This window comes from Phoxinus phoxinus (assembly GCF_949152265.1).
Source record: "Phoxinus phoxinus genome assembly, chromosome: 22".
Lineage (NCBI taxonomy): Eukaryota > Metazoa > Chordata > Actinopteri > Cypriniformes > Leuciscidae > Phoxinus > Phoxinus phoxinus.
The window spans coordinates 24,358,561-24,368,411 of NC_136897.1; the positions used below are offsets into that span (position 1 = coordinate 24,358,561).

At 37.7% G+C, this 9,851-nt stretch overlaps 1 protein-coding gene across 2 annotated transcripts; it reads right to left on the reverse strand.

Annotated features, from left to right (window-relative positions):
* Positions 1 to 76: 76 nt before the first annotated feature.
* On the reverse strand, positions 77 to 9,327 carry zbtb40 (zinc finger and BTB domain containing 40). Of its 2 annotated transcripts, none has more exons than XM_079597308.1 (17): positions 9,178 to 9,327; positions 7,676 to 8,151; positions 7,475 to 7,596; positions 7,148 to 7,340; positions 6,910 to 7,049; positions 6,153 to 6,324; positions 5,932 to 6,068; positions 5,651 to 5,846; positions 5,407 to 5,525; positions 4,791 to 4,962; positions 4,297 to 4,653; positions 3,538 to 3,744; positions 3,284 to 3,448; positions 2,993 to 3,207; positions 2,102 to 2,261; positions 1,788 to 2,014; positions 77 to 845 (listed from the first exon to the last, which is right to left on the reverse strand). In XM_079597308.1, exons 2-17 carry the CDS (start codon positions 8,142 to 8,144, stop codon positions 645 to 647), a joined length of 3,252 nt encoding a protein of 1,083 aa, XP_079453434.1. In that variant the 5' UTR covers positions 8,145 to 8,151; positions 9,178 to 9,327; the 3' UTR covers positions 77 to 644. The 2 variants fall into 2 exon arrangements, with proteins under 2 accessions (XP_079453434.1, XP_079453433.1); XM_079597307.1 differs by having other exon boundaries at positions 4,297 to 4,665.
* Positions 9,328 to 9,851: the final 524 nt, after the last annotated feature.

Here is a 9,851-nt window from a genome sequence, read left to right on the forward strand (position 1 = left end):
AGACTTCATATTTTGTCCCATCTGCTGATACCATACATATAATAAAAACTAATTTGCCATTTATACGTATACATAGTAAATATACAAACTTTCCCATGATTTATTTAAAATCGCATTCATCAGATTTCTACACAGATATAGTAATAAAATGTTAAACGGTCAGCTTGGTCACAAAAAATTGTGTTATTTTTAGCAGGAAAATAAGACGGGTTATTTGTACTTGATGTGAATAGACACTGTAAAAGAATAGTTAAGCATTTTGAAATGGTCCAAAGTCTCATGTACCGAACACAAAAATCATCTCTGAACATGATGCTTGATTGGAGGTAGATACTGTGTTGGAAAACCAATCCGTTTTCACTTTTAAAACAAGTTTGTGCTTGTCAGAACATATTCAAATAAATAAAGACCCCAAAAGCAATGTAGCATAATGCACTGCAATCAGAAAAGATTCAGACTCAGGCACAGATGTCATCTTGAGCTATTTTTAACATGGATTTCGAATGCTTGTGTACGCGTAGCCTCTTCCAGGAGAGGAAACCATATCAAGTGATCCAGAGAATCACATTAAGAATCGCACAAAAAATTCCCCGGTGTAATCCAGTGTAAGGAGGAACATGAGCATGATCTCGAACCCACGTGCTTCATTGACCCTCTTCACAGATGAGCGTGACTGTGCCGTTCAGTAGATCTTCCATGCTCACGGCCACGATTCCTGATCCGCTGGGAGTTTCCTGTTGATCCCCCAGAGCGACGAACACCTGCGGTGACCCCTCAATCCGGGATTGGTCGAGGCTAATCACTTGCTCCACCTCTTGACCGGCTGTCTCCTCACACTGAATCACCTGGAAAGAGTGAAGAAAACCTCAGTAAAGACAAGGAAGAACTGTGCATGGAAATATGATTTAAAGCAAGACACTTGTTTTTTCAGGCACTGGTCAATTTTGGGATTTTGGGCTATTTTGCTTCCGTAACGTGTCTACTTTTAATAACACATTATGTGTTTATTTAATCACTCTTCTTTATCTATTTGCATCTGTAGATTTAAATGACAATTAAAAGGCCATTTATCTGAATTATTTTTTTTGTCTTATTTTTTTTAAGACAGAAATCTCAATTTTAGTGGCACTTAATATACAGCAGACTTTCCAGGTTTCTATTTCTTAAGATTTCTACAGAGAACTTTTTTTTTTTTCTGGCTGCTGACAGTATTTTCAGTGATAAAAAGAGATGCTCTCTGTAAAAACCTTAAGTGAAATAATCCAATGTTCAGATTTCTGCTTATTACTGCATATTGAATTAGATAATAAATAATATGCATATTTAAATAATATAAAATTTCAGAAAACTTGTAATACAAGTTTGGTAAAATACAATGCCTTAACCATTGCAAATATTTAATATTTTGGACATTTCATGGAAAACAGTATGATCTTGACATAAAAGTTTTGATGTACTATAGATAATATAGTAAAAATAATAATATATAGTAAAATAATACTGCGATTAATTAAATGAGGACAGTATGGTGATAATTATTCATTTAAACTTTGACCCTAATCACCTTGTGTCTTGCCTTAACCATTGCAAATATCTTTAAGTTAAATGGACACAATATTTTGGGCATTTGGTTGTGAAACCTTGACTAATATTTGTGTATTTCAAAGGAAATTATGATCCTTTAAACTTTAATTGCACTGCAGATTACGTTTAATTTCACTTCCCACCCATTAATGCACATTTTCAAATTTCTGTCATGGGTGATAGTGGGAGGTTTGGGGCGTCACCGTGTGAGAACTGGAGGCCTGTGTCTGTGCTTCCTCTTGCACGAGCTGCAGGTGTTTGGACAGGAAGTGCTGCTGGAAGTCTGGCTCTGAGGGGAAGTGGAGAGAGCAGATCATACAGCTGAACACAGAGCTGGTCTGACTGGACTGTCCACTGCAGACGTGCTGCTGGAGCTCCTGCTCGCTCGTCAGAGTGCTGTCACAGTTCACACACTTCCACACGCGCACTTCTGAACAACACACACACACAATCAATACTAGTGCATCGTAACTGTGACGAACAGTAACAGTATCAATGGTTAGTGGTCATTCTTTACCTGTGTGATGGGTTATCTGGTGTTTTAACAGACTGTTTCGGTTGCTAAACGTCTTGTCACACTTGTCACACTGCAGGAGAGATTTGATGGTTTTGTTGCCCTGGGCAGCGACGCTCTCAGGGTGGGCAGTGCGATTGTGGTACCACAGACCGGAGAGAGTCTGAAACGAAGAAATAGAAACTAAATGGTAACAATGTTTGATTAATGTGCGTGTACTGTCCTCATTAATAAATGTATTTGTGTGTGTGTGTGTGTGTGTTAAAATTAATAATTAAAATAATAATAATTATATATAATATAAATATTACGATTATTAATAAAATAATATTATATTCATCAAATAATACGGGAAATATGTTTCTTGAGCAGCACATCAGCATATTAGAATGATTTCTGAAGGATCATGTGACACTGAAGACTGGAGTAATGATGCTGTAAATTCAGCTTTTAAATTTAAATATGTAAATTTGCATCACAGGCATAAATTACATTTTAAAATATATCAAAATAGAAAACAGCTATACAATATTTCACAATATTACTGTTTTCACTGTATTTTTTATCAAATAATTGCAGCCTTGGTGAGCATTAGAGACTTCTTTCAGAAACATAAAAAATCTCCCAACCCCACATTTTTTTAACAGTATTATTATATTATATATATTATAATATACATTTTGTTTGAAAAGTGTGCCTGTCCTTATTTTATATAAATGCATCTCTAATTTATATATTATTATGTGTAGTTTAAGTGTCAAAATACATTTTGGGGCCACTGTACAAAAACATTGCCTTTAAAGCAAATTGCACAAAAAAAGTGTTACATTGATAATTTTCTATTAGATAGAAATAATCCTTTAACATTCAATAAATCAAGTTTACTGTTCTTGCCTGATAGGACTTTTTGCACATCTTGCAGCTGTAGGGTTTGTTGCCGTCATGAATGTTCATGTGCTTCTCCAGATTGGCTTCGCTGTTGAAGATCTTGCTGCACTCGGGACACTGGTGCAGCTCTTTCGGATGCACCTCCTGGATGTGCTGCCGGAGCTCGTCCAGCGAAGAGAAACTCACCCGGCATTTCTGGCAGTCATGAGGTTCTGTAATGTCTGACGGGACAGAGAAGTGGTTTAGTTTGTGTTTTTTTAGAGAGTGAAATATATCATGTGACTCGTGGACTCTTACTGTGAAAGTTTTGTAGATGGACGGATAGTCCATTGGCTTGTTTGAAGCCTTTCCCGCATTCCCTGCAGACATACGGTTTGTCTCCCGTGTGCGTGCGCACGTGACGCGTCAGTTCGATGGACTGTGCGAATGAGGCTGAGCAGTACTGACAGCAGTACATTTTACCTGCAAATGCAGAATTTGAAGAATGTTGTCGCCGGTTTTCACACAAAAGCCTGATATAATAAATATAAAAACCATTTAAACCATCCCACCCTCGGCATGCTTCTTCTTGGTGTGGTAGGACAGAGCGGCGGCCACAGAAAAGCTCATGTCACAGTGTTTGCAGTGGAAGGGTTTTTCTCCCGTGTGTAGACGCATGTGGTTCTTCAGAGACGAGGTGGCCGCAAACTTCGCCCCGCACTCCTCGCATGCGTACGGCCTCTCCTCAAAATGTTCCGTGCGTTTATGATACAAAAGACCTGAAAAGTATAAGTAATGAAATCATAAAACAGTGCTGATGTAAGTGTGATTTAAGGTCCATTTTATATCCATAAATGTTGGAAATGGAGATATAGTGTTTTCATAACATTTCACAACAAACCAGTGAACCTGAATCATGATACTTGAAGCCAATTTTGATATACTATAGCATAAAATAATGTGCTAATGAATACACTTGTTTACTGTCTGGACTTAAAGGGATAGTTCACTAAAAAATATATCATTTTGTCATCATTTACTCACCCTTATGTTGTTCCAAACCTGCATGAGTTTCTTTTTTTTTTGTTGAATACAAAAGAAGATATTTTGAAGAATGTTGGTGTAAAATACTTCTACACTATTTTTATCCTACTATGGAAGTCAATGGGTGCCATCAACTGTCTGGTTACCAATACCAACATCTTTTGTGTTAAAACAGAAGAAAGAAACTCATACAGGTTTGGAACAACATGAGGTTGAGTAAACATTTTCGAGTGAACTATCCCTTTAACAACCAGCTTTTCAAAGTCTTGAGAACGATCATCACCCACCTGAAGAGTGTTTGAAGGTCTTGTCGCACATGTCACATGGTACTTGTTCTGTCTTCTTCTTCTTAGCCGGCGGGCCGCCGTGGGCTTCCATGCAGTGCTGGTGAAGACTCTTGAGCGTTGGAAATGGCATTGAACACTCAGAGCAGCGCTGCTCCTTCCCCGGAGCGAGGGCACAGCCTTTCTTATGCTTTATCAGACGACACTTAAAGTCAAACGTCTTATTACACCACTCGCAGCGGTAAGACACAGCCACAGCCTTCCTTCTGCCTTTTGTTTTGGAGTCTTCCCCATCCTCATCCTCAGAGTCTGCAGTCGATCCTTCTTGCTCAACCTCAGATTTGACAGGACCGTCAGAATCTGAAAGAGGCCCTGTTTTGAACATAGACGAAACGTAAAGTTTTGTTACGATTTTTCATCAGATGCTTTTCAAATTGATGCAAAACTATCATATCATCACGTGGACAGAAATATGTGTGGTCTGTAAAGTCGTTCACCGGTATGTTTGAGGTTCTTCATGAGAGTGGTCAGCTGAGGGAAGTTCTGCTGGTTGGCAGACAGCAGCTGGCACAGTGAACTGGCAAACTCTGAGTCACGACTCAAAACTCTCTCGACAGTCTGCCGTACTGACTCCAGCTCGCCGTCGGCTCTCCGACAGCTCTGGAGAAACTAGGACACACAACAATAACGTTTTGTAATCTTATATTTTATATATTGTATATTTGCACACAAAAAAAAAATCTCTTGGAAAATACAAAGTATGGGACTAGTTTATTATTCTAATTTATAGCACACTGCGCCTGAGTGGATTTTTTTTAAAATATGCATCAGTGCATTTTGGACTAATATTACCCACAACCCCTTGTGTATAGCAAGGAAAAAGGAGTTTGACTCTTTTCAACTTTCTGTTGTATAAAATTAGCAATGAAAGCAAGGTCATAGCTGCCACAGCAATGTCTTACTACACTCAAAATATGTACTTTGTCAGTGAATTATACTTACAATATATATATATACATACCTATTGTTCAAACGTTTGGGGTCAGTACGATTAGCCAATTAGGACGCAGACCATAATGTCATAATTTTAATATATTATCCTCTATTTCTTACCTCAGCAAATTGCTCTGTTCCATGATCCGTTGCGTTCACTCCCTGTTCGAAGAGAGTAATGTCGCTGATTGTTTCCAGAATGAGTGATTTGTGCTGGAAGAGCACATCTATGTCTTTAACTAAAAAATAAAGCGTCGGAATATAATTTAGGTAGACAGTTCATTTAGTGAATAAAGGATTTTTCTGAATTCACACACATTCAGAGAATGGTAGTTGTAGTGACCAAAAGCTGTCTGACACTCACTGGTTTGGAGAAGTTTCCGTGCGTCTCGTTTCTCCTTGACCTCCTGCATGAGGAGCCCCAGCTCTGGACTGTGTGTCTCTGTCCACAGGAGAAGCCTCCATACAGTCACCGCCTGCAGTGACCCGTCCAATGCTGCAGATATCAGCCTTTCAACCACTTCGCCATCTCCTTTTCCTCCCAGCAGGGCTTCAATACACTTGAATGGACACAATTCTATAAAAAAATGGTTCCTTGCATTGAATCCCCTTCTGAAAGGTCATTTTGTAATGCACCACAGGTACCTCTCTCTCATTTGCAGGCATGTCAGGACCCATTTTAAGGCTCTGTTCGATGAGCTGGAGGTCCAGATTCAGCTCGATAAGTCTGTTCTGATATATTCTCAACAAATCCATCCCACTGCTGTCTTCGGCTGTGTTACCTGAAAAAGTAGCAGTCGTCAGAAGTGTTAGCTGGAGGAATACGCTGTATGATGAAACGGATCAGAGGTTTTTGCTGTGCATACCCGTTGTGTCTTTCAGGGCCTCCAGAAGCTGAAGCAGATCTGAGGAGCTTTCCTTCACCTCATGGAGCAGCATCAGAAACGTTTCTTCACTCATGGTCTTCTCTCTGAGTTTACATAGCAACCTTTCCACCACCTCCACAGATGATGGAGCAGAACAACACTGCAGCACTGCCTTAAGAAGAACAGACACATACACTGCCATTCAAAAGTTTGGGATCAGAAAGTTTTTTTTTTTCTTTCAGGAAGGATGCATTCAATTGATCAACAGTGACAGTAAATAATTTACATTGTTACAAAAGATTTCAATTTCAAATAAATGCTGCTTTTGAACTTTTATTCATTAAAGAATACTGAAAAAAATGCATCCCGGATTAATCAAAAATATTAAGCAGCACAACTGTTTTTAACAATGATAATAATAATAGGAAATGTTTCTTGAGCAGCAAATCAGCGTATTAGAATGATTTCTGAAGGATCATGTGACACTGAAGACTGGAGTAATGATGCGGAAAATTCAGCTTTGCATCACAGAAATAAAGAATATTTTAAAGTATATTAACAATAATAATATTTCACAATATTACAGTTTTACTGTATTTTTAATAAAATAATGGTGAGCATAAGAGACTCCTTTTTAAAAAAACATAAAAAAACGTTACAAACCTGAAACTTTTAAATGTATTACTGTATATATTATAAATAACAAATTACAGTATAATTAATAAGTACTATAACAAACTGTAACGAACAAATCTACCTCTTTTTCTATATCACTGGGACATCTGTTCACTGCAGTGGTCAAAAGCTCTGAGAGGTTGTTGACACTGGAGAGGTGAAGAGTTAGTTCTGATACACGGTCTAAAAGCCCAGCAGACCCGCGGACATCTCCTGCGGGATCTGTGGATAAACAGATCACAGGACAAGTTGTACAATAACTCAAAGTTGAGCAACCCATGATTCAACACTCATGGGTTCTTTCACCCAGGTCAGTTTACCTTGTGGCTTGGGGCAGCTCTGATTTCCCTGCTCCTCCAGAACTGATCCTGGTTCAGGGTTTAAACATTTGAGCTGTTCAAACAAAGTAAGGACTGTTTGAGCTGACAGAACTCTCTCAACGTTCACAAGATTTAGCAACCGCCGGTAAACCTCATCTGCTGATGAATCTCCTCTGAAGCTCTCCAGTATGACCTGCAGGAGAGCAGAGAGTACAATATAACTTTTTTTTTTTTTACTGTATTTTGATCAAATAAATTCAGCTTTGGTGAGTAGAATTTCTTTCAAAAAAATATTTCTTTAATTACACTTCTTTCCTACTATCTTACCTTGTGCTCCTCTGTGGAGATTGTTTCCCAGATCTCAAGAACCTTAACGTATGACTGTCCACACTGTAGGATCTTCGTGATACCAGCTTGATTTTGAGAGATCAACTCAACTGCATTGTCCTCTGAACATAGAAATAAACACAATTCATACAAAACACTTGAATGAAGTGATCTCAATCCCTTAATCAGTCAATCTTTTACCTTGCGAACTCTTCTTGTCTCTTTTAAGCTGTTCTGATTCAGATTGCTCCTTAAGACAGTCTAGTTTTATTACTTGAGAGTCCATCGACTCTGTCTTAGTTTCCATAGAAGTCTGCTTCATGAGGTCGGTGAGAATGTTCTTACAACCAACAGCCACGTCAAACATCTGCAGGCTGTCGGCGGCGGCTATGAGTCGGGTGAAGTTGTGCTTGCCGGGAGGCAGTTTACCAGTGTACACCAAGTCCAGAAGAGAGGAAAACTCTTGAGAGGACAGTAAATCTGTGTCGATGGAGATGCTGTCAGAACCTTCCAGAACAGACTTAAATAACATACTGGAGGCCGCCAGCACTAGCTTGTGAGCGGGGTGGGGGGTCTCGCCCACCAGGATGGTGCAGTCGCAGAACTGCTTCTCCTTTCGTAAAGCATGCAGTTGCTGCATGAGCTGTCGACTGTAGTTTGGGAGCTCCATCTTGGACCTGTAGAGGTGGACAAGAAGAAAATGCTGAAAAAAATTATAAAAATTAACATACCTTATGCGTAAAACAAGAGAGAGAAATCTGGCAATGGGCTAAGAAAAATAATATTGGTCCCACTGAATATTGTCCCACTGAACGTTTTTATTTTCTTGTTTTAACGAAGTCTTAAGTCATTTTGCTTCTCATGTAAATGTATCTTGTTCTAAGAATGTTAAGATAATTGTACTGGAAAAAGAGTTTATGCTTGAAACAAGAAAAAATATTTATCAGTGGGGTAAAAAAAACTCACTTAATTTTTTTCAGAACAACAAACACACAGTATATTGAGTATATTGATTTAAGAATTTATTAATATTTTTATATATTGTGTCATTATTTTTTGTTTTTGCCATGTGACGTAAAAGGGGAACCCCTTATTGCTCTGGTGGACAACAAATATACAACAAATGTATTTTGTTTCTTCACATTGTGCTTAAAGATAACACAAACATTATGTTTGAGTGAAATATTCCTTTCCTGTTCCTAAGTAACGTTAAAATACAAGAGTGCCTTGACAAAGACCTAATCGTGAACAGTAACTATATGTTTCATAACATCTTATATGTCATAAATTCTCTTAAAGCACACAATTATTTAGATAAATAAAATGTAAACAAACACAGTACATGAGGTGTGTGTCTTTATAACTGAAGGGGAGACATGTTAGCCTGTTTATTCCCTAAGGTTTATTCCAAGTGTAAATTAAGGAAACTAATGTACACAGTATCTAACAATTTAGAAGACAGTAATTCGAGGATTTTTATCTTCATAGCAAGAACAAAATAGGCAAACAACAAATATGTAACTATATAAGCAAAATGTGACGCCTAAAACACGTGCAATGAAGGACATTTAAGTGTTCGGCTAAGCTGACATGCTATCTAATGCTAATATAGAAAATAAAAGCAGTAAAGGTAGAAATTGCACAATATTAGAGGCAAATGATTTTGCCTCACAGCACATCACAACTAAACCCTTCCCCTTTACCTTTAAATTCAAAAGATCCGGCTCTTTATTTAAACTCCTTCGAAGGACAACATTTCGCTTCGCAATAAAGATTCGGCCCAAACCAGTGTAACACTGCGCATGCGCGAAAAGATTTGCGAGCCATTAGATAACACAATGCGCATGCGCGTTGAGACATGTCTTGCGGTACCTTTACACGCATGCGTATAATAAACAGCTGGTTTTAAGGATCATTAAGAAACAAAAATAATCCTTTACAAAAATCAATCACCTTGTCACGTACACGCACCCCGAAAGCTTTGCTGACTTTATGTATAAGTAAATCCACAACCAACACGTTTATTTTAAATAAATACCTATTAATTCGATGCAAATTCCCTTTATTGAATTTGAGCTGTGTATTTCCTATTTTGTCGTGTATCTCTAGTCTACACAGATATAATGTTTAATAGTTGTAAATAAATCTAAAACATGTTTATTAATGTTTAATTAACCTCTTGGGTTGTCATTTGAAAAAGTATCTTAAAAAAATAAAATGACTCAATCATCTCAATCCAGAAAATGTTATGGAAACCGTATTTACATAATATAAATGTATTTGTATTGTAATTGTCCGTTGTATTTGACTGATTTTCAAATTCATTTTAAAATAAACATCTAAAATATGTCTGCAAGTTTTCAAACCATATGGTTAC

Excerpts from the sequence above, each read along its gene's own strand:
- zbtb40 (XM_079597307.1), bottom strand. The coding sequence starts at position 8,144 with ATGGAGCTCCCAAACTACAGTCGACAGCTCATGCAGCAACTGCATGCT. Across the intron at positions 7,341-7,474 it reads TCTCCACAGAGGAGCACAAG|GTCATACTGGAGAGCTTCAG; the intron begins GTAAGATAGTAG and ends GCTCTCCTGCAG. Across the intron at positions 5,847-5,931 it reads TGCCTGCAAATGAGAGAGAG|TGTATTGAAGCCCTGCTGGG; the intron begins GTACCTGTGGTG and ends TGTCCATTCAAG.